General features: G+C 48.3%; 1 protein-coding gene across 1 annotated transcript; it reads right to left on the bottom strand.

The window, feature by feature from the left end:
- Positions 1-1,814: 1,814 nt before the first annotated feature.
- On the bottom strand, positions 1,815-3,377 carry LOC149449170 (E3 ubiquitin/ISG15 ligase TRIM25-like). Its single transcript, XM_089693689.1, has one exon. It carries the CDS (start codon positions 3,375-3,377, stop codon positions 1,815-1,817), a length of 1,563 nt encoding a protein of 520 aa, XP_089549815.1.
- Between the last annotated feature and the right edge of the window lie 20,499 nt (positions 3,378-23,876).

The raw sequence follows: 23,876 nt of genomic DNA, 5'->3' as shown, positions 1-23,876 counted from the left end.
GGACACAGGGGCCCCATGATCCCCTATTGCCCGGGGGCCCCATGAGTTGTCAGTCCGCCCCTGGTCACTTGCTGCATAGGGACATCTCTGCATACTAGATAAAGCTGGGAAAATTTAAAATGACCTTTGCTCAACCTGGACCGCAGGGGCTAAATGCTCATTTTTGTCTAAGGCGTGGTTCACACCTATGCATGTTGCAATTTGCTGCAGAAAAAAAACAAGTCCCTGATCCTTTCCAAAAATACAACGGCTGAAAATGCATAAATGTGAACTTGTCCCATAGGAAACTATGTTAAATGGACTGTAGTGAGTTTTTGCAATAAAAAAAATCACTAAAAACGCATAGGTGTGAGCCAGGCCTTAGGGTACCTTTAAATGCAGTTTTACTTACCTTATTCCTTCCACCTGCAGGCTTCTCCCTTTCCATGTAGCCGATCACCGAAAGCCACTTCTCTTCAGCACTCCATGAGTTGCAGCCACTCTTACATCATCACATACACATACAATGCAGGACCAGTAGTCTGCATTATAAGTGAGGATGCCGAGGGCCCCCCACAACCATAGCATAGGATATGTTAAGTGAAGCTGCTTTTAATGGTACCCTAGGATTAAAGAGCATTTAACCCTTGCAGTGCAGGGAAAGCCCCACCTACAAGGGTAGTTTAAAATTTTCCCCAGAGGTCAGCTTTAAAGTGGTTGTAAACCTCATACATGAAATCTGAACAAAGAACATATTTCTATAGTGTTTACTTGCCTCTCTCCAAAGCTCTATGTGTCGTTTTTCTGCTGTCTTGTTCCTCTGTTATCAGCATGAGTCACTTCTGACATGTTTTCCTGACACGAAGAGCTAAAAAGGTGACAGGGGAGAGAGCTCCAGCAGACAGCCTGTGATTGACAGCCTCAGTTCTGTTCCTGTATGCTGTGTGAAGGGGGGGGAGTCCCTTTCCTCCAATCAGCTCTCAGAGCTCTTATACAGTGTGCAACTGCAGCTCCCCACCCCTGCTCTGTGAATCTTTGAATAATCCTTTTCATCTCTGAGTTTTACAAGGATGTACAGAAGAAATGGCTACAAATAAACAGGTACAACTTATTATTATTATTATTATACAGGTTTTATATAGCACCAACAGTTTGCTCAGCCCTTTACAATATAAAGGGAGACAATACAGCAACAATTCCTTGGAACGTATTTGGATTTGTTTCACCCCTGTCTATCATATAAGGTCAGTCACTTCACTAGGTATATGTAAGGGTTTACAACCACTTTAGATCATTGATGCTGAACTTCAGGTATGATCTTCACTGCATATTTTGATTGGTCCAGCTCAGACCGATGTAAGTATGCACATCATACCTGAGGAGCTAATGTCGAAGCTGCCAATCATTGCTACTGTACTACACTGATCACCACTGTCCTCTTCATTTTTAATGAATACATGATGTTCTCTGAATGGACGAGGTGGAGAATGTGATATCACCATCCCTCCTCTTCAGTTAATTCAGTCTTGTATTCATTGAAAAAATACAAGGTCTTTTGTGAATGGGAGATGAGCAGTGCCACGTGAGCAGATCAGTGTGGAGTGGGGCAGCTGCTTGCCACAAGACCCAGACGACAGTGACGATCACTGTAATAGCAGTTACTACTGCAGTCATTGAGAGCTTCCACAGCGAACTCTCAGTATGAGATATGCATACTTACGAGATAATGTCATTTCCAATGTGAGTATACAATAAAAAACCTAGTTCAGGTTTTAAATACACAAATTCAAACTTTGGAACCTGTTTTGCACCAGTCAGAAAGCAGAGTACCCCTTTTAACGTTTTATCTTTACCCAAGCGCCATCATCCACATAGAATGCAGCATGCAGGGGCTCGGTGAAGGTTGCCTTGAAGGTATGCAGATGTAGGATGGTATCGCACAGCTGATAGAAGGACAAGTGTCCAGACTTGTAATCCAGGTACACAACATATCTCAAGCAGGGAGACGTGCGAGGAACTTCCTGTGTTTCTGAATTATGCATAGCTAAATATTTATTCGGAGCAAGTCGTAAGCTCCAGGACTTGTTGTTTTCTCCAATACCAGACCTTTCTTTATGCCTTTCCATGCTAGGGTAGCACACCCCAAATTCGCACAGTCCAAAGTGACTGGTTTCTATCTCCCAGAAATGTTGTCCTGAGGAGAAGCTCTTGGTGCTCAACACTTGACTCCAGAATGTAAATCTCCCCGGTAATTCTGACCTGACCTGAGGTGTTGTGTAAAATGATGCTACCTTCAGGTCATGGGATAAAGCCACATTCATATGCGCAGTGTTGACATCCAATAACATGTCAGAAGCCTCTTTTATGTGGGAAGAAACTTTCAAGTTTGCCTTGTTCACAAAATCAGTAATGGATTTATGCAAAGTCAACATAACCAAAACCTCATCCAGACCAGGGATGTCCAGATCTTTATTGACTTTTACATCTTGGCCCTCAGAAGCTTCATCTACATTTGCTTGCTGTTCTTGCAGAAGAGCTATTGAATCAGTCATGTCACTCAGCTTCTTCATTTCACGTATCTTCTTGGACAGCTTGGTCTTTTGTGATTCCACCTCCTTTATCACATCAGAGACTTTGTTTAAAACATGTTCTTCCACCTTGGAGATGTCGCTTAGGACTTGTTTCTCTTGGATCTCTGCCTGTCTTCTGATATCTTTGTACAGGTTGGTAGCCTGTTGTTTTTCAGAATGTGCTTTCCCCTGCACTTTTTTCTTGTGCTCCTGCAGACTTCGAACTTGTTTTTCAAGTTTGTCTTCCAGTGGAGTAAGTTTAACCAAAGCATTTTTTAGTCTCTCCTTCACCTGCTCGGCAGCCTCTTCTACAAGAATCACATCATGTCCCTTGTGCTTTCCAACCAAACAACAGGAGGTACACAGACAAGTAGTATCTTCACAGCAGTAGAACTCCAAAGGTTTCTTGTGGATGGAGCACTTTTTATTACCGAAGGAGGAGGTGGGTTCTGTTAAAACATGATCCAAGTTATTGTTGTGGGCTTCCAGGTGCTCTGCACACAGAGAGATCTCACAATAGAGGCAGGTCTTAACAGCGGGTGTAGAAGATTTAACACAATACGTACATAATATCTTCTCCTGGTCTCTCTGGATAGATAGGAAACCTTCCACTATGTTCCGTAGCTTCCTGTTTTTCTCTAGTAGAGGCCACTCGGCATACTCAGCTTTACATTCGGGACAGGTATACAGTCTGGACTTCTGTGCATTAAGTGCTGACACCACACAGTCTTGGCAGAAGTTATGTCCACATCTTAATGACACAGGATCTTTATAGATGTCCAGACAGATGGAGCAGTCCAGCTCTTCTTGTAGATTGACAGACGCCATGCTGAAACGAGCGAAGCAGAAATGAAAGTGAAAATGTTACTCCTAGAAGGGCGGGAGACATTCACAGAATGTTCAGCTTGAACATTAACACATGCAGTCAACACTGCCAATTGAAAATAGACCTGTCATGGGAGAAATATGGGAGCAGCCTTTGCATACCATTTCTGAAAATGCTATTTTGTCTGGCTATCTGTAAATCACAGCATAATTGTAGTCAGAATGTTTCTAAAGAACAGTGCTATTCCTGTACACAGTCAATACTTTATTCAATGGTTACTCAAGATAAAATACATATGAAAGCGCAAATATACAATCCATAAAACTTGAATCCCAATACAAATTGAAGTATATCCAATGCAGAGTAAAATGAGAGACAAAACACAGGCGTTGCCTATTCAAAGTAGATTTAATGCATCACGTGTCACAACAGAAGAGATAATAACAGATAACTAGAAAAGCTATCATCTCACACCTGGACTATTGCAATTCCCTTCTCACTGGCCTATCCAAACGAACGCTATCCCCACTCCAGTCGATCCTAAACTCAGCGGCTAGACTCATCTACCTCACCAACCGCTCCACATCTGCCTCCCCCCTCTGCCAATCCCTTCATTGGCTCCTGATTGCCCAACGCATCAAATTCAAACTGCTAACTCTGACCTACAAAGCCATTCACAATGCCGTCCTGAACTACATAACTGACCTGATACCCAAATACTACCCTACCGGTACCCTCCGCTCCTCACAGGACCTCCTACTCTCTAGCTCCCTGGTCTCCTCCTCCCACGCCCAATTGCAGGACTTCTTCAGGACTTCCCCCATCCTCTGGAACTCCCTACCCCAATCCATCAGACTGTCATCTACCCTCCTCACCTTCAGGCACACCCTGAAAACCCTCCTCTTCAGGGAAGGCTACCCCAACCTCACCTAACACCTGACCTCACCTAACAACTAACCTCCTCCACTCCTCCCACCACTCCATCCCCCACAGCCATCTCCTCCTGTACCACCTTCCCCTCCCTCCTAGATTGTAAGCTCGAAAGAGCAGGGCCCTCGAACCCCTTGTGTATTGTATTGTTACTGTCTTGTCTCATGTTCTGTCCCCCTTGCTACTGTACAGCGCTGAGCATACCCTTTGGCGCTATATAAATACTGTATAATAATAATAATAACTAGAAAAGCTACAATTTCTGGGGAAATTGTGTGAAGTGTTCTTGCCTCCACCAGTCTACAACTGCAGTGGGCAGAGTAACTGGGTGGAGTGGCTTGAGTAACTGTTGTGTGGTTGGAATGGCTAGAGTAACTGTGAAAAGGTTGGACTGGGCAGAGTAAAAACTATAAATCCTACAGCAAAGAGCTTTATATTGTGAGAATCACAAGACCCAGAACTACATTTTGATGCATAGTATGTCTCTGAAATATTAAAAATGAAGGCACAGTCGTAGTTTAGAAATTGTCGTGGACATTTTTAGTGGCAGCAGGGATAGCTGAATGTTTTGATATAAGATTTGTGTAGGTGGGCTTGAAAATGAGGGAGTGATGGCAGTTTAGAAATCATGTCCTGATTTTTCCAGAGCTGCCTTCTGCTGTGTTCCCGGATTATCTTTGCTTGAACTACCCCTCTGCTGTGTTCTCGGACTTACCCATTGTCTGTCTGAACTGCCATGTTGTAGCCTGAACCGGATCCTGAAAGCGTGGGTCTGAAAGGTCCAGTTTAATCCAGCGTATCTTTGCAGCTTTAGATCTCTTTCCTTTAGATGGCATGATGATATTCACACAGCTCTAATTTCTTTTCATAAATGTAGCTAGTTGAAACACCTCAAATACTCTCTACTGTAGAAAACTTATTTCCAAACCTTTAACCAAAAGCCGGCCAAACTGTCACAAATTCAAAATTAGATTTCAAATAGGGCAGAGAAGAGCGGTTAAAAACAAACTGCTCCAAATTGCTCACTTCACTGGCATCTTCAAATGGTCGTAGGTTTAAAAATTATAAATCCTACAGTGAAGAGCTTTATATTGTGAGAATCACAAGACCCAGACCTACATTTTGATGCATAGTATGCCTCTGAAATATTAAAAATGAATGCACAGTCGCAGTTTAGAAATTGCCCTTCAAATTTGAGGTGGCTAGAGTGGAGTTTCAATGAATGTCAATGGGCGGCATGAGTTGCAAACAAATGGTCATATTGTGAAAACTATTAGGACTATGGCTTAGCTGTGGACATTTTTAGTGGCAGCAGGGATAGCTGAATGTTTTGATATAAGATTTGTGTAGGCGGACTTGAAAATGAGGGAGTGATGGCAGTTTAGAAATCATGTCCTGATTTTTCCAGAGCTGCCTTCTGCTGTGTTCCCGGATTATCTTTGCTTGAACTACCCCTCTGCTGTGTTCTCGGACTTACCCATTGTCTGTCTGAACTGCCATGTTGTAGCCTGAACTTTACCCATTACCTGCCTGAACTGTCCCTCTGCTGCGTGCCCCGGACTTAACCCTTGCTGCACCGATCAAGTGCCCCAAATCCCTCAATAAAAACCTTGTGTGCCGACTGCTCTCCGCGTGTGTTCTGTCTCACCTACACCTCCGTCACAGGAAGATTATCCCAGGAAGCTTGTTTGCCAACCACAAGAGTGGAAGGCAATTATCTGTGGTGAGTGCACATCCATGTGGGGGATTTCTGTGAAGCACTTGGTTATCAGTCTATTGTACACAGTGAAGGAGAAGAATTGAGTTTATGGACTTTGGATCACTTTATTATGTTTTGTTATGGACTTTTGATCACCTTTAATTTAATTGATTTTTTATCACATTAATCACGGATATTTTATTCATTTTTGGTCACATTTATTTTGTGGTATTCACTTCACAATTTTTTTATTTATTATTTATTTAGCACCACTATAACACTATATGAGTTGTGTGTTTATTTTATTTCATCCTTGTTACTGTTCAATAAATATTCCATTTTATTCTGAGTTTGTATAAAAATAGCCGTGTGCCAGTGTCCTGTATACAGTGCATCTGTCTTAAGGGCATTCTGGAGGTGGGTGTTTTTTTTCCATTGCTTTCCTCCCATGGAACTGTTGTGTATTTCTATTATCTTGCCCTTGCTCTGCCTGTGAAGTGTCTGTTTGTTATCCTGGACTTTTCAGCACTTCATCACACAGCTAAAGGGTGGGGGATGCTGAATCAGTGGTTGGAAATTGAGGGTAATGGGTACTATCTTAACTGCTTTAAGTCCGCACTATAGCTGAAATACTGCTACGGGGGGACTCTGTGCGACATCACGTGTATATATACGTGATTCGCGCGACTGCGGCGACTGCGCACGTACCCGCCGACCCACCAGTGCCGTGATTTGGTGCCTGACCAATCAAACAACAGGTTCAGGCCAGTGATGTTCTGCCTGGATCTTCTGAATGATCCCTGCCCTTTCAGAGATCTTCCTGTACCTGTGATTACATTTACACAGGTACAGGAAATTATTAAATCTTCTCTCTCTGGGCACATTCCGTCCCAGAGAGAGAAGAAAACAGATCCACGTGAGTAAAAGCAGTACACCTTACATCAGGGGCGTGACTAGGGTTGGTGTCACCCGGTGCAATAACGCTTGGTGACACCCCCTCCGACGATCCCCGCAGAATGGATCGGATCTGCGGATTGAGCATAATGGATCGGACTCCGATCCATTATACTCCCCAATCCGCAGATCTGATCCATCCTGCGGGGATCGTCGGCTTTCTTTACAACTTACCTTTTCGTGGAGCGGGTCTGGTGTCAGCCTGTATAGGTTGCATGCCGACGATCCCTGCAGGATGGTTCGGATCTGTGGATTGAGCATAATGGATCGTTTGAAGCTGGAGTACATTACATTTGGTTTCAAGGTTTGGATATCTTTTAAAGCCTAACCAGAAACTTTTTCTAGTTTTGCATAGAATGGGGAAGCGTTAAATATTATTATTACAGGTACTTATATAGCTCTGTCAGTTTACATATATATATTGTAAATTCACATCAGTCTCTAACCCTCAACGGGCGTACAATCTAAGGTCCATAACTCACATTCATGCATTTACATACTAGGGTCCATTTAGACAGGAGCAAATTAACCTACCAGCATGTCTTTGGAGTGTGGGGTGAAACCCATGCAACCACAGGGAGAACATGCAAACTCCAGACAGGTGGTGCTGTGGATGGGATTCGAACCGACGACCCTAGTGCTGCCAGGTGGAAGTGCTACCCTTTTAGCCAGAGTTAATAATTCTGTAAGGTTTTTCTATCTGTAACTCCTTTGCGGAGATTTTCTTTTACGTCCTGTCCCTGTGACACCTGTGAAAGAAATGAGGACTAACCTGAACAGGATGGCACAAACAGCAATAAAAACATTGTCAGATGTTCTAAACCTGCCTAACTCTACAAACAAATGTGATTTAAAACTGTTTGTAAAGGTTCAGGTTTTTTTTTTACACAACATACATGTAAAGGGCAAGGTGGTGATTGTTTGTCACATCCTCCATGTTTTCCCTCCCCACTGAGTGCCAAGCAAGGGTGGGTTCTTTTTCGCTACACTAGGCACCTTGTACAGGGTCTCTCCTACTTCACACAAAAGGGGTACTTTTCACCAATGCCTTGGGACAAGGCTAAGCTGGCTGCCAAGAAAAAGTCGGTCTTAGGGCAGGCCCCTGCTATTAGAGATGAATGTACACCATGTACACTTGCACTGTCCTCCAGTTAAGTCCCTGTGTAAATGTATATCCTTCTACTGTAACTTGCAATTAGACAGGACATGTTGAACACTGACTACAGTCACCTGTCCAGTGTTTCCCACTACCAGTCCCAGTAGCAGCATGGAACACCATCGTGCGCAGGCTCAAAAGTGAACTTGGCTTTAAGTCTTGAACTTCCATACCTCTTTACAGGATGGGACCTGTGCACTGAAGTTCTGTTCTAGCTAAGGGAGACGGAATGAGGCGTTGGGAGTGTCAACAACATCTCCCTGGTGGCTAGAGGCAACTCCATCTATAACAGGTACACATTTTGACAGGCTGCTTGCTGACTGTACCTTCATTGCTCATGGCAACCACATGTATAACTTCCACTAGAATGACTCTTAACGTGATGACTCTTCATACCCCATGCGATGCAAGCTGTAGAGTGTGTGATAGTGCCAGTTACGTGCAATGCACCCTTTTCAAGGACTTCAGACCAGACAGGAGGCAAAGTTTAATGCTTTACTTGTATTAAAGTGCAACATTACAATAGAATCCAAGCAGACATAACAATCCAGTAGAGCGTCAAAAAAACAGTCAACATCTTAAGTCCCTAGTCCCTACTTCTAACCAGGCTACAGAGAGTCCTTCTGAGGCATTCTCCAGCACTGGAGTCTTTGACAGTAAAGTTTTGACAACTTTACATCTTGATGGCAGACTATGACATCTTTGTACTCTTTTCAGGTGTAGCTCTCCTCTGGGAACTGGGAAAATGGGCAAGACCAGGCAATCACTCCAAAACTCTGGACTCGGCCCACCATCCCCTTTTATATCACATGTGCAGTGGGTTCGACCCAAAGATCCCGCCAAAAAAAGCCAAAGAACCTGGAAGGCATTAACCCCTACCCTCCCATCTGGAGCAGGACCTATCTGGCTGATTCAACCTGCCTACATACTGTACGTTATACTTATATGCCCTGTGCAATGGTATTGCACAGAGAGGCCCCAAAGTTCTTCTTCTGGGCCCCCTGCCAGGGCTGTAGGCTCCTCCTCTTCTCTGTGCACCGCTCAGGAAGCTGCTTCTCATTGGGGCACAACTGTGGGCTTGCTTCTGTGCCGGACTGTGTGTGTCTATAGAAACAAACAGTGCAGCTCACCCCACCCCAATCTCTGCTGGATTGAGATAGGACTCAGGTAAGTATAAAGGGGGCGATACTTCCACTGGAACATTTTTTAGCTTAATGCAGAGAATGCATTAAGGTAAAAAATGTTCTTTATCTCCTAAATAGTTCAGCACTTCCGTAAAATTCTGGTCAATGGTATTGTATGCAAATAAATATAAGTAGTCAACAACTACTACACAGGTGGAACATCAGAGAAAGTGAGAAAGCTAAGTCCCATCCAGTTTAGGACATATAAATTGTATTAGAGATCATTAGTTAGACAGAGCTCTCTTTAGAATCCAATACTATGCAGGGGCGGACTGACCATTTGGAAACTCGGGCACTGCCCGAGGGCCCGGGGTCAACAGGGGGCCCCATGAGATGCCCCTGGTACCTTTTTCATAGGCTTTTTTGAGTTTGGGCAAGGACACAGGGGCCCCATGATCCCCTATTGCCCGGGGGCCCCATGAGTTGTCAGTCCGCCCCTGATACTATGTATTGTGTTTCTCGCCCTGCATGCTTGTATAATAAATACATCTACTTTCCAATCTGGCTTCAGCAGTCAAAATTTTATCAAAACCCATGGGTATAGGTTTCCCCTTCAGGGGGAATGGCTGGGTGTTCACAAACTTCTGGCCACATAGTGTATTTATAAGGTCTGATTCTTCATAACATTCTCTTGGCGTGACCTTCGCTTCTTCTCTAGTTCCTTTTGGATTTTGTAAGTTTTCTCTGCAATCAAATGGTAGTACTCATCCTGGATGAAATGAAATAGACAAAGGTAAACAGACAAACAGAAAATAACTAAATTCCACTATTACACAATCATTATCTTTAAAATCCATGGTCCCTTAAAAACTCTCTGCATGGGCAGAACACAGGATTGCTTTAACCACTTGACCTCCAGAAGGTTTACCCATTTTCCTGAACAGGCCTTTTTTGCGATACGGCGTTGTGTTACTTGAACTGACAATTGCGCAGTCATGCAACACTGTACATAAATGAAATTTATGTATTTTTTTCCTCACAAGTAGAGATGTCTGTGGTGGTATTTGATCACCTCTGCGTTAATTTTTGAGTTATAAACGAAAAAAGACTGAATTTAAAAAAAATATATATATATACTTTATTTTCTGCTATAAAACCAATCCAAAACAAAATTTAAAAAAATCAAATGTCTTCATAAATTTAGGCCAGAATTCTGCTACATATTTTTGGTAAAAAGATCCCAATAAGCATATTTTGATCTGTTTGCGCAAAAGTTATAGCGTCTACAAACTATGGTACATATACTGGAATTTTAAAAACATTTTTTTTTAATATTAGCAATGGGGCGATCAACTACTTATAGCGGGACTGCGATATTGTGGCAGACATTTTTATATTAACTGACACTAGCTGACACTTTGTGGGAACCAGTGACACCAATACAGTGATCAGTGCTATAAATATGCACTGTCACTGTACTAATGACATTGGCTGGGAAGGGGTTAAACATCTTGGATGATAAAAGGGTTAACTGTGTGCCTAGCTATGCGCTTGGTGTACACTAGGTAGTGCTTTTGCAAGGGGAAGTGAAGGATACATGATTGCAGAGACACACGATTCTTCACCCCCCCCCCAGGCAGAGCTCTGTTCTGTGTCCTGCCCAACGATTGGCAGGTGCCAGCAGATGTCTGTTCACCGGCACTCGCAGATCGGCTTCTGCTGTGAGTGTTAACAGCAGAAGTGATCCGCCGGCCTCCCTATGATGGAAGTGCAAAATCACTTACTGTATAAAGCCAAATTCCAGTTACATTTTTAACCCACTGCTAAGCTTTTGCACCCTGCACTACAAGTGATGATAATGCTGGGGTGCAGGGGTTGAGGGAGGGGATGTATTTCCAATCTAGAGTTGGACTTTAAACAGGGAGCAAGTCACAATCCTGCTTCATCAAATGTAGCATGCAGAAAAAACCTCAGATACAAAATTGTATTAATAAATGTAAATATAGTATAACAGTATCCAGACTACTAGTACTTTCAAAAGAAGGTCCGTAATTGAAGCCATCTTCATATCTCGCTTATCATTCTAATTAGAGATGAGCGAAGTATTCAAAAATTCGATTCGACTGATTCGGCGAATTCGTAGAAAAATTTCGATTCGAGTCGAATATATTCGCTGTGAATTTAACTTAAAAAAGGGTGTTTCTAGGCTTCAGAGAGACTTAATATTAGTGCTGAACACTGTACCTTTAATTTAAATGCCCTTGGAGTCTGCTGGGGAAGAGAAATAATTCTGTCAGGCAGTATGACATGCAGATGAGTGCCGTCGATCTTAGAATCACCGCACACTTCACTCATTTGGGCAGTCACGGGGCCAAAACCAGAGTGTGGAGCCACAGTGTGGCGGTGGAGGCAGCAGCAATGGGAGGCCATACAGCACCCTATGACAAAAATGGAAACCACCAGCAGTGTGAGGAGACCTGAAAGTGGCACATGGCAGAGTGTGGCGATAGAGACAGCAGCAATGGGAGGCCGTACAGGGACCCATGACACACTCTGGACCTGGCAGCAGCATGAGGAGGCGGTACAGGGGCCCATGGCAGATTACGGGCCTGGCAGCAGCATGAGGAGTCGGTACGGGGGCCCATGGCAGATTACAGGCCTGGCAGCAGCAATGGGAGGCCGTACAGGGACCAATGACACAATCTGGACCTGGCAGCAGCATGGGGAGGCGGTACAGGGGCCCATGACAGATTACGGGCCTGGCAGCAGCATTTGGAGTCGGTACGGGGGCCCATGACACACTCTGGACCTGGCAGCAGCATGAGGAGGCGGTACAGGGGCGCATGACAGATTACGAGCCTGGCAGCAGCAACTTGGACAGGAGGACGTTCAGTTTCTGCACCGTCTGGTGCGTGCTCGCAAACTGTTGTCTCTTGGAAACGGATTCCAAGAAAGACTGCTGACGGAATCCGTGAAGAGGAGTAGCAGGAGAAGGAGCATCTGAACGAGCGGAATATGCCAACAAGCGACAACAGGGGCCCATGGCAGATTAGGGGCCTGGCAGCAGCTATGGGAGGCCCGTAATCTGCCAGCACCCTATGACAAAAAATGGAACCCACCAGCAGTGTGAGGAGACCTGAAAGTGGCACATGGCAGAGTGTGGCGATGGAGACAGCAGCAATGGGAGGCCGTACAGGGACCCATGACACACTCTGGACCTGGCAGCAGCATGAGGAGGCGGTATATAGGGGCCTATGGCAGATTAGGGGCCTGGCAGCAGCTATGGGAGGCCCGTAATCTGCCAGCACCCTATGTCAAAAAATTCTACACACCAGCAGTGTGTGAGACCTGAAAGTGGCACATGGCAGAGTGTGGCGATGGAGACAGCAGCAATGGGAGGCCGTACAGGGACCCATGAGAGACTCTGGACTTGGCAGCAGCATGAGGAGGCGGTATAGGGGCCCATGGCAGATTAGGGGCCTGGCAGCAGCTATGGGAGGCCCGTAATCTGCCAGCACCCTATGACAAAAAATGGAACACACCAGCAGTGTGAGGAGACCTGAAAGTGGCACATGTTTGGGGCATGATTCATGGCGGATTTAGTCAGTTGTGTCAGGAACTGGTGGTTTGAAATCCAGACTAATCCACGCCTGATTCATTTTCACAAACGTCAGTCTCTCCACACTTTGGGTGGACAGTCGTGTCCTCCGCGGAGTTGCAATACCTCCTGCCGCACTAAACACGCGCTCCGATGCCACGCTACTGGCCGGGCATGACAGCCTTTCAAGGGCAAATTCAGCTAGTTGGGGCCAAAGGTCAAGTTTCGTTGCCCAGTAGTCAAGGGGATTGTCTACCTCGGTTGGCAGGGTGCTGTCCAAGTAGGCCTAAGCCTGTTGTTTGAGGTCCTGCTCCAGGTCCACCTGATGCTGCTGCTGCTGCTGCTGTGGCTGGTTAGTAGTTTCCTCACTGCGCTGGTGAAGAAAGCTACTCATCATCGACTGCAGACTGAGGCAGCCGCTGCTGGTGGAGCTGCCACTGCTCCTACCACCCCACCCCTCCCCTGCTGCCATGGCAGCGGAACGCGAGCGCACAGGGCCCACAGTGTCTGAGGATGGACGTTGGCGCAGACAGGCAGAGACCAGCTGACTACATAGGTGGTTTTTATAGTACGTTATTTTGGCCTCCCTCTCAGCAGGTGTGAAAAAGGCCACCATTTTTGAACGGTAGCGAGGGTCCAACAAGGTGGACAGCCAAAAGTCATCCCTCTGTCTGATGGTTATTATTCGGCTGTCGCTACGCAAGCAAGCGAGCATGCTATGGGCCATTTGTGCCAAGGAATGCGAGGGACTCCCTGCCTCCATCTCCACAGCATACTGCCACGGTGCGTCTGGGTCCTCTGTCTCCTCCTCCTCCTCCTCCTCTACCAGATGCTCCTGCTCCTCCACTCCTGTCCGCTGAGTGGAAAAACCACCCATTTCACTCAATAATTCCTGAGCACCAATGTCCTCCTCTACCTCCTCCTCTTCTTCCTGTCCTGCCCCCACAGGGGTCATGTGGCGTTGAGATCTGTGCGCCACGTCTACCGCACCCTGACCAGCCATTGTTAACAGCATTTGTTCCAGGACGTGCAACAGAGGAATGACGTCGTTCATCCCATAGTCCTGCCGACTCACGAATAGCGTGGCCTCCTCAAAGGGCCTGAGCAAGCGCAGGTGTCACGCATGAGCTGCCAATGGCTGACATCTAAGTTACACAGGGAATACCTTTATCCGCTTGTAACATCAGGAAATCTGTGATGGCCTTTTGCTGTTCGTAAAGGCGGTCTAACATATGTAGGGTTGAATTCCACCTTGTTGCAACGTGACAGCATGAGGAGTCGGTATAGGGGCCCATGGCAGATTAGGGGCCTGGCAGCAGCTATGGGAGGCCCGTAATCTGCCAGCACCCTATGTCAAAAAATTCTACACACCAGCAGTGTGTGAGGAGACCTGAAAGTGGCACATGGCAGAGTGTGGCGATGGAGACAGCAGCAATGGGAGGCCGTACAGGGACCCATGACAGACTCTGGACCTGGCAGCAGCATGAGGAGGCGGTATATAGGGGCCTATGGCAGATTAGGGGCCTGGCAGCAGCTATGGGAGGCCCTTAATCTGCCAGCACCCTATGTCAAAAAATTCTACACACCAGCAGTGTGAGGAGACCTGAAAGTGGCACATGGCAGAGTGTGGCGATGGAGACAGCAGCAATGGGAGGCCGTACAGGGACCCATGAGAGACTCTGGACCTGGCAGCAGCATGAGGAGGCGGTATATAGGGGCCTATGGCAGATTAGGGGCCTGGCAGCAGCTATGGGAGGCCCGTAATCTGCCAGCACCCTATGTCAAAAAATTCTACACACCAGCAGTGTGTGAGGAGACCTGAAAGTGGCACATGGCAGAGTGTGGCGATGGAGACAGCAGCAATGGGAGGCCGTACAGGGACCCATGAGAGACTCTGGACCTGGCAGCAGCATGAGGAAGCGGTATATAGGGGCCTATGGCAGATTAGGGGCCTGGCAGCAGCTATAGGAGGCCCATAATCTGCCAGCACCCTATGTCAAAAAATTCTACACACCAGCAGTGTGTGAGGAGACCTGAAAGTGGCACATGGCAGAGTGTGGCGATGGAGACAGCAGCAATGGGAGGCCGTACAGGGACCCATGACAGACTCTGGACCTGGCAGCAGCATGAGGAAGCGGTATATAGGGGCCTATGGCAGATTAGGGGCCTGGCAGCAGCAATGGGAGGCCCATAATCTGCCAGCACCCTATGTCAAAAAATTCTACACAGCAGCAGTGTGTGAGGAGACCTGAAAGTGGCACATGGCAGAGTGTGGCGATGGAGACAGCAGCAATGGGAGGCCGTACAGGGACCCATGACAGACTCTGGACCTGGCAGCAGCATGAGGAGGCGGTATATAGGGGCCCATGGCAGATTAGGGGCCTGGCAGCAGCAATGGGAGGCCCGTAATCTGCCAGCACCCTATGTCAAAAAATTCTACACACCAGCAGTGTGAGGAGACCTGAAAGTGGCACATGGCAGAGTGTGGCGATGGAGACAGCAGCAATGGGAGGCCGTACAGGGACCCATGAGAGACTCTGGACCTGGCAGCAGCATGAGGAGGCGGTATATAGGGGCCTATGGCAGATTAGGGGCCTGGCAGCAGCTATGGGAGGCCCATAATCTGCCAGCACCCTATGTCAAAAAATTCAACACACCAGCAGTGTGAGGAGACCTGAAAGTGGCACATGGCATGAGAGACTCTGGACCTGGCAGCAGCATGAGGAAGCGGTATATAGGGGCCTATGGCAGATTAGGGGCCTGGCAGCAGCAATGGGAGGCCCATAATCTGCCAGCACCCTATGTCAAAAAATTCTACACAGCAGCAGTGTGTGAGGAGACCTGAAAGTGGCACATGGCAGAGTGTGGCGATGGAGACAGCAGCAATGGGAGGCCGTACAGGGACCCATGACAGACTCTGGACCTGGCAGCAGCATGAGGAGGCGGTATATAGGGGCCTATGGCAGATTAGGGGCCTGGCAGCAGCTATGGGAGGCCCATAATCTGCCAGCACCCTATGTCAAAAAATTCAACACACCAGCAGTGTGAGGAGACCTGAAAGTGGCACATGGCATGAGAGACTCTGGACCTGGCAGCAGCATGAGGAGGCGGTATATAGGGGCCTATGGCAGATTAGGGGCCTGGCAGCAGCTATAGGAGGCCCATAATCTGACAGCAACCTATGTCAAAAAATTCTACACACCAGCAGTGTGTGAGGAGACCTGAAAGTGGCACATGGCAGAGTGTGGCGATGGAGACAGCAGCAATGGGAGGCCGTACAGGGACCCATGACAGACTCTGGACCTGGCAGCAGCATGAGGAAGCGGTATATAGGGGCCTATGGCAGATTAGGGGCCTGGCAGCAGCTATAGGAGGCCCATAATCTGACAGCAACCTATGTCAAAAAATTCTACACAGCAGCAGTGTGTGAGGAGACCTGAAAGTGGCACATGGCAGAGTGTGGCGATGGAGACAGCAGCAATGGGAGGCCGTACAGGGACCCATGACAGACTCTGGACCTGGCAGCAGCATGAGGAGGCGGTATATAGGGGCCCATGGCAGATTAGGGGCCTGGCAGCAGCAATGGGAGGCCCGTAATCTGCCAGCACCCTATGTCAAAAAATTCTACACACCAGCAGTGTGAGGAGACCTGAAAGTGGCACATGGCAGAGTGTGGCGATGGAGACAGCAGCAATGGGAGGCCGTACAGGGACCCATGAGAGACTCTGGACCTGGCAGCAGCATGAGGAGGCGGTATATAGGGGCCTATGGCAGATTAGGGGCCTGGCAGCAGCTATGGGAGGCCCATAATCTGCCAGCACCCTATGTCAAAAAATTCAACACACCAGCAGTGTGAGGAGACCTGAAAGTGGCACATGGCATGAGAGACTCTGGACCTGGCAGCAGCATGAGGAAGCGGTATATAGGGGCCTATGGCAGATTAGGGGCCTGGCAGCAGCTATAGGAGGCCCATAATCTGCCAGCACCCTATGTCAAAAAATTCTACACACCAGCAGTGTGTGAGGAGACCTGAAAGTGGCACATGGCAGAGTGTGGCGATGGAGACAGCAGCAATGGGAGGCCGTACAGGGACCCATGACAGACTCTGGACCTGGCAGCAGCATGAGGAAGCGGTATATAGGGGCCTATGGCAGATTAGGGGCCTGGCAGCAGCAATGGGAGGCCCATAATCTGCCAGCACCCTATGTCAAAAAATTCTACACAGCAGCAGTGTGTGAGGAGACCTGAAAGTGGCACATGGCAGAGTGTGGCGATGGAGACAGCAGCAATGGGAGGCCGTACAGGGACCCATGACAGACTCTGGACCTGGCAGCAGCATGAGGAGGCGGTATATAGGGGCCCATGGCAGATTAGGGGCCTGGCAGCAGCAATGGGAGGCCCGTAATCTGCCAGCACCCTATGTCAAAAAATTCTACACACCAGCAGTGTGTGAGGAGACCTGAAAGTGGCACATGGCAGAGTGTGGCGATGGAGACAGCAGCAATGGGAGGCCGTACAGGGACCCATGAGAGACTCTGGACCTGGCAGCAGCATGAGGAAGCGGTATATAGTGGCCTATGGCAGATTAGGGGCCTGGCAGCAGCTATAGGAGGCCCATAATCTGCCAGCACCCTATGTCAAAAAATTCTACACACCAGCAGTGTGTGAGGAGACCTGAAAGTGGCACATGGCAGGGTGTGGCGATGGAGACAGCAGCAATGGGAGGCCGTACAGGGACCCATGAGAGACTCTGGACCTGGCAGCAGCATGAGGAAGCGGTATATAGGGGCCTATGGCAGATTAGGGGCCTGGCAGCAGCTATGGGAGGCCCGTAATCTGCCAGCACCCTATGTCAAAAAATTCTACACACCAGCAGTGTGTGAGGAGACCTCAAAGTGGCACATGTTTGAGGCATGATTCATGGCGGATTTAGTCAGTTGTGTCAGGAACTGGTGGTTTGAAATCCAGACTAATCCACGCCTGATTCATTTTCACAAACGTGAGTCTCTCCACACTTTGGGTGGACAGTCGTGTCCTCCGCGGAGTTACAATACCTCCTGCCGCACTAAACACGCGCTCCGATGCCACGCTACTGGCCGGGCATGACAGCCTTTCAAGGGCAAATTCAGCTAGTTGGGGCCAAAGGTCAAGTTTCGTTGCCCAGTAGTCAAGGGGATTGTCTACCTCGGTTGGCAGGGTGCTGTCCAAGTAGGCCCAAGCCTGTTGTTTGAGGTCCTGCTCCAGGTCCACCTGATGCTGCTGCTGCTGCTGCGGCTGGTTAGTAGTTTCCTCACTGCGCTGGTGAAGAAAGCTACTCATCATCAACTGCAGACTGAGGCAGCTGCTGCTGGTGGAGCTGCCACTGCTCCTACCACCCCACCCCTCCCCTGCTGCCATGGCAGCGGAACGCGAGCGCACAGGGCCCACAGTGTCTGAGGATGGACGTTGGCGCACAAAGGCAGAGACCAACTGACTACATAGGTGGTTTTTATAGTACGTTATTTTGGCCTCCCTCTCAGCAGGTGTGAAAAAGGCCACCATTTTGGAACGGTAGCGAGGGTCCAACAAGGTGGACAGCCAAAAGTCATCCCTCTGTCTGATGGTTATTATTCGGCTGTCGCTACGCAAGCAACCGAGCATGCTACGGGCCATTTGTGCCAAGGAATGCGAGGGACTCCCTGCCTCCATCTCCACAGCATACTGCCACGGTGCGTCTGGGTCCTCTGTCTCCTCCTCCTCCTCCTCTACCAGATGCTCCTGCTCCTCCACTCCTGTCCGCTGAGTGGAAAAACCACCCATTTCACTCAATAATTCCTGAGCACAAATGTCCTCCTCTACCTCCTCCTCTTCTTCCTGTCCTGCCCCCACAGGGGTCATGTGGCGTTGAGATCTGTGCGCCACGTCTACCGCACCCTGACCAGCCATTGTTAACAGCATTTGTTCAAGGACGTGCAACAGAGGAATGACGTCGTTCATCCCATAGTCCTGCCGACTCACGAATAGCGTGGCCTCCTCAAAGGGCCTGAGCAAGCGGCAGGTGTCACGCATGAGCTGCCAATGGCTGACATCGAAGTTACACAGGGGAGTACCTTTATCCGCTTGTAACATCAGGAAATCGGTGATGGCCTTTCGCTGTTCGTAAAGGCGGTCTAACATGTGTAGGGTTGAATTCCACCTTGTTGCAACGTCGCAGATCAGGCGATGCTGTGGAATTCCGTTCTGCCACTGCAGCTCAAGGAGGGTGTGCTTTGCGGTGTAGGAATGGCTGAAATGCATGCAAAGTTTACGTGACATTTTAAGGATGTCTTGCAGTGGGATGGTGGATTTTAAGAACCGCTTGACAACCAGATTGAACACGTGAGCCATGCATGGCGCATGGCACAACCTTCCTTGACGCAGAGCAGACACCATGTTCTTTCCGTTGTCGGTCAACATGGTTCCGATTTTCAATTTGCGCGGAGACAGCCATCTGTCGATTTCTCTGTTCATTACACTCAGAAGTTCCTCCCCTGTGTGACTACGTTCGCCAAGGCATACCAGGTGCAGAACAGCGTGACACCGTTGCGCCCTGCACATGTGATATGCCGGTCGGGTAATGGGACTTGGCACGGAGGTGGCGGCTGAGGACACGGCGGAAGAAGAGGTGGTAGAGGCGGACATCTTTGCCGGACCAAGGACGTGCAAACGTGGAGGCAAAAGCGGCGTGACCTGTCCAAGTTGCTGGTGCGGCTGTGACGGCACCACATTCACCCAGTGGGCCGTAAATGACATGTACTGTCCCTGACCATAGTTACAGCTCCACACGTCGGCGCTGCCGTGCACTTTGGCAGAGACCGACATGCTCAAAGACTGGCCCACCATGTCTTCTACATGTGAATGCAGGGCTGGCACTGCCTTTTTGGCGAAGAAATGACGGCTTGGCACTCTCCACCGCGGCGCGGCACAAGCCATCATTTCTCTGAAAGGTGCTGAGTCCACCACTTGGAAAGGGAGGGACTGCAGCACCAGCAACTTGGACAGGAGGACGTTCAGCTTTTGCACCGTCGGGTGCGTGCTCGCAAACTGTTGTCTCTTGGAAACGGATTCCAAGAAAGACTGCTGACGGAATCCGTGAAGAGGAGTAGCAGGAGAAGGAGCATCTGAACGAGCGGAAGATGCCAACGAGCGACAACTCCCCTCAGCAGAGGTGTTGGAGCCTTGACTGGCTGATGGAGGGCGATTGACGTCGGGTGACGGAGCAAGTAACGGAGCGGGTGATGGAGCGGGGGCTGGGGCGGGCAGAACCGCCGTATCTTTATCACGGTTTTCCCAGGCCACCAAATGGCGACGCTGCATATGCTGCCGCAACGCTGTAGTCCCAACATGGGCCCCCTGGCCACGCTTGACTTTCTGGCCACATAGTCGACATACGGCTACGTTTACTTCCTCGGGCGGCTTGACGAAAAATTGCCACACCGCCGAGTAGGAAACTTTGCCCCCGATACTCCTCACTGGCTGACTGCTGCTTCCTCCGTGCACACCGGCACCACTACTGGCCGTGGTGGTAGGCTGCAGTGGAGCTGGTGCTCTACTCCGTGGACGTTTGGCTCCACTGACACTGCTGCGACCCTGCTGCTGTCTCCTGGGCAACCCACCGACTGTTTTGCTCGCTGCCAAGCTGCCACCCTCTTCTCCTGATGATGCGGAAGAAATTGCCTGATGACGACGAGGCTGCCAAGTGCGATCAACCTCCTCATCATCAAGTAGGGTCTCCGCCTCACTACTAGCCCCCTCGGCTGCGTCTGGGTCAGGAGACAGACCTGTCTCTAGACCGGCTACCGAGCCACTCTCCTCGCCACTACTTCTTCGCCTGGCTGCTGAAAAGGCGGATGTCTCCCCCCGTTCCTGACCGCCCTCTGTTAGCTCTTTCTCACTGTACAGTGGGGCTGAGCCCACAGCATGCGATACTTCGCTTGGTGAGGGAACACCAAAGGACAGGGGCAGGTAGAGGACACGTGATTTCAGTGGGCTTGGTCCCGGGCCATGCCAACTAACGGTTGTGTCTGACGTACCCACCGACCGTTGGCTGTAGGTGTCAGAGGTGACCTGGGAAGAGGAAGACGACCGAGCCAACCAATCGACGACGGCAGGGTTGTCGGTGGAGACACGACCGCTGGATGACACCGGGAGCACTGGCCTCTGGCTGCGAATAGTGCTGCCTCGACCCCTTCCTCTGCTGCCACGTCTGCTTGCTCCTAAAACATTGCCTCCTCTGCCACTCCTCTGCATGTTGTCTGACATACTCTTTAATTAAACGATTATGTGTCCCTGAGTAACAATTCTGTGTCCCTGAGTAACAATTCTGTGTCTGTGCGAGTAACAATTCTGTGGCCCTAAGTAACAGTTCTGTGGCCCTCAGTAACAATTCTGTGTCCCTGATTAACGTTTCTGTGGCCCCAAGTAACAGTTCTGTGGCCCTCAGTAACAATTCTGTGTCTGTGCGAGTAACAATTCTGTGTCTGTGCGAGTAACAATTCTGTGGCCCTAAGTAAAGTTTCTGTGGCCCTAAGTAACAATTCTCTGGCACTCAGTAACAATTCTGTCTGTCCCTGAGTAACAATTCTCTGGCACTCAGTAACAATTCTGTCTGTCCCTGAGTAAAAATTCTGTGGCCCTAAGTAAAGTTTCTGGGGCCCTGAGTAACAATTATCTGGCACTCAGTAACAATTCTGTCTGTCCCTGAGTAACAATTCTCTGGCACTCAGTAACAATTCTGTCTGTCCCTGAGTAAAAATTCTCTGGCCCTAAGTAAAGTTTCTGGGGCCCTGAGTAACAATTATCTGGCACTCAGTAACAATTCTGTCTGTCCCTGAGTAACAATTCTCTGGCACTCAGTAACAATTCTGTCTGTCCCTGAGTAAAAATTCTCTGGCCCGAAGTAAAGTTTCTGTGGCCCTGAGTAACAATTCTCTGACACTCGGTAACAATTCTGTCTGTCCCTGAGTAACAATTCTCTGGCACTCAGTAACAATTCTGTCTGTCCCTGAGTAAAAATTCTGTGGCCCTAATTAAAGTTTCTGTGGCCCTAAGTAACAATTCTCTGGCACTCAGTAACAATTCTGTCTGTCCCTGAGTAACAATTCTCTGGCACTCGGTAACAATTCTGTCTGTCCCTGAGTAACAATTCTCTGGCACTCAGTAACAATTCTGTCTGTCCCTGAGTAAAAATTCTGTGGCCCTAATTAAAGTTTCTGTGGCCCTAAGTAACAATTCTCTGGCACTCAGTAACAATTCTGTCTGTCCCTGAGTAACAATTCTCTGGCAGTCCGTAACAATTCTGTCTGTCCCTGAGTAACAATTCTCTGGCACTCAGTAACAATTCTGTCTGTCCCTGAGTAAAAATTCTGTGGCCCTAAGTAAAGTTTCTGTGGCCCCTTAGTAACAATTCTCTGGCACTCCGTAACAATTCTGTCTGTCCCTGAGTAACAATTCTCTGGCACTCAGTAACAATTCTGTCTGTCCCTGAGTAAAAATTCTGTGGCCCTAATTAAAGTTTCTGTGGCCCTAAGTAACAATTCTCTGGCACTCAGTAACAATTCTGTCTGTCCCTGAGTAACAATTCTCTGGCACTCCGTAACAATTCTGTCTGTCCCTGAGTAACAATTCTCTGGCACTCAGTAACAATTCTGTCTGTCCCTGAGTAAAAATTCTGTGGCCCTAATTAAAGTTTCTGTGGCCCTAAGTAACAATTCTCTGGCACTCAGTAACAATTCTGTCTGTCCCTGAGTAACAATTCTCTGGCACTCCGTAACAATTCTGTCTGTCCCTGAGTAACAATTCTCTGGCACTCCGTAACAATTCTGTCTGTCCCTGAGTATGAATTCCGTGGCCCTAACTAGCGTTTCTTTGTCCCTAAGTAAAGTTTCTGTGGCCCTCAGTAACAGTTCTGTGTCTGTGCGAGTAACAATTCTGTGTCTGTGCGAGTAACAATTCTGTGGCCCTAAGTAAAGTTTCTGTGGCCCTAAGTAACAATTCTCTGGCACTCCGTAACAATTCTGTCTGTCCCTGAGTAACAATTCTCTGGCACTCAGTAACAATTCTGTCTGTCCCTGAGTAAAAATTCTGTGGCCCTAAGTAAAGTTTCTGTGGCCCTGAGTAACAATTCTCTGGCACTCCGTAACAATTCTGTCTGTCCCTGAGTAACAATTCTCTGGCACTCAGTAACAATTCTGTCTGTCCCTGAGTAAAAATTCTGTGGCCCTAAATAAAGTTTCTGGGGCCCTGAGTAACAATTATCTGGCACTCAGTAACAATTCTGTCTGTCCCTGAGTAACAATTCTCTGGCACTCAGTAACAATTCTGTCTGTCCCTGAGTAAAAATTCTCTGGCCCTAAGTAAAGTTTCTGTGGCCCTGAGTAACAATTCTCTGGCACTCCGTAACAATTCTGTCTGTCCCTGAGTAACAATTCTCTGGCACTCAGTAACAATTCTGTCTGTCCCTGAGTAAAAATTCTGTGGCCCTAATTAAAGTTTCTGTGGCCCTAAGTAACAATTCTCTGGCACTCAGTAACAATTCTGTCTGTCCCTGAGTAACAATTCTCTGGCACTCAGTAACAATTCTGTCTGTCCCTGAGTAACAATTCTCTGGCACTCCGTAACAATTCTGTCTGTCCCTGAGTAACAATTCTCTGGCACTCAGTAACAATTCTGTCTGTCCCTGAGTAAAAATTCTGTGGCCCTAAGTAAAGTTTCTGTGGCCCTGAGTAACAATTCTCTGGCACTCCGTAACAATTCTGTCTGTCCCTGAGTAACAATTCTCTGGCACTCAGTAACAATTCTGTCTGTCCCTGAGTAAAAATTCTGTGGCCCTAATTAAAGTTTCTGTGGCCCTAAGTAACAATTCTCTGGCACTCAGTAACAATTCTGTCTGTCCCTGAGTAACAATTCTCTGGCACTCCGTAACAATTCTGTCTGTCCCTGAGTAACAATTCTCTGGCACTCAGTAACAATTCTGTCTGTCCCTGAGTAAAAATTCTGTGGCCCTAATTAAAGTTTCTGTGG

The sequence above is a fragment of the Staurois parvus genome, unplaced genomic scaffold (genome assembly GCF_062004578.1).
Source record: "Staurois parvus isolate SC_StPar_1 unplaced genomic scaffold, SC_StPar_1.0 ptg000635l, whole genome shotgun sequence".
NCBI classification, from domain to species: domain Eukaryota; kingdom Metazoa; phylum Chordata; class Amphibia; order Anura; family Ranidae; genus Staurois; species Staurois parvus.
Note: the sequence above shows the minus strand (reverse complement) of the source record. Positions and strands in the feature narration are given on the sequence as shown.

Excerpts from the sequence above, each read along its gene's own strand:
- LOC149449170 (XM_089693689.1), bottom strand. The coding sequence starts at position 3,377 with ATGGCGTCTGTCAATCTACAAGAAGAGCTGGACTGCTCCATCTGTCTG.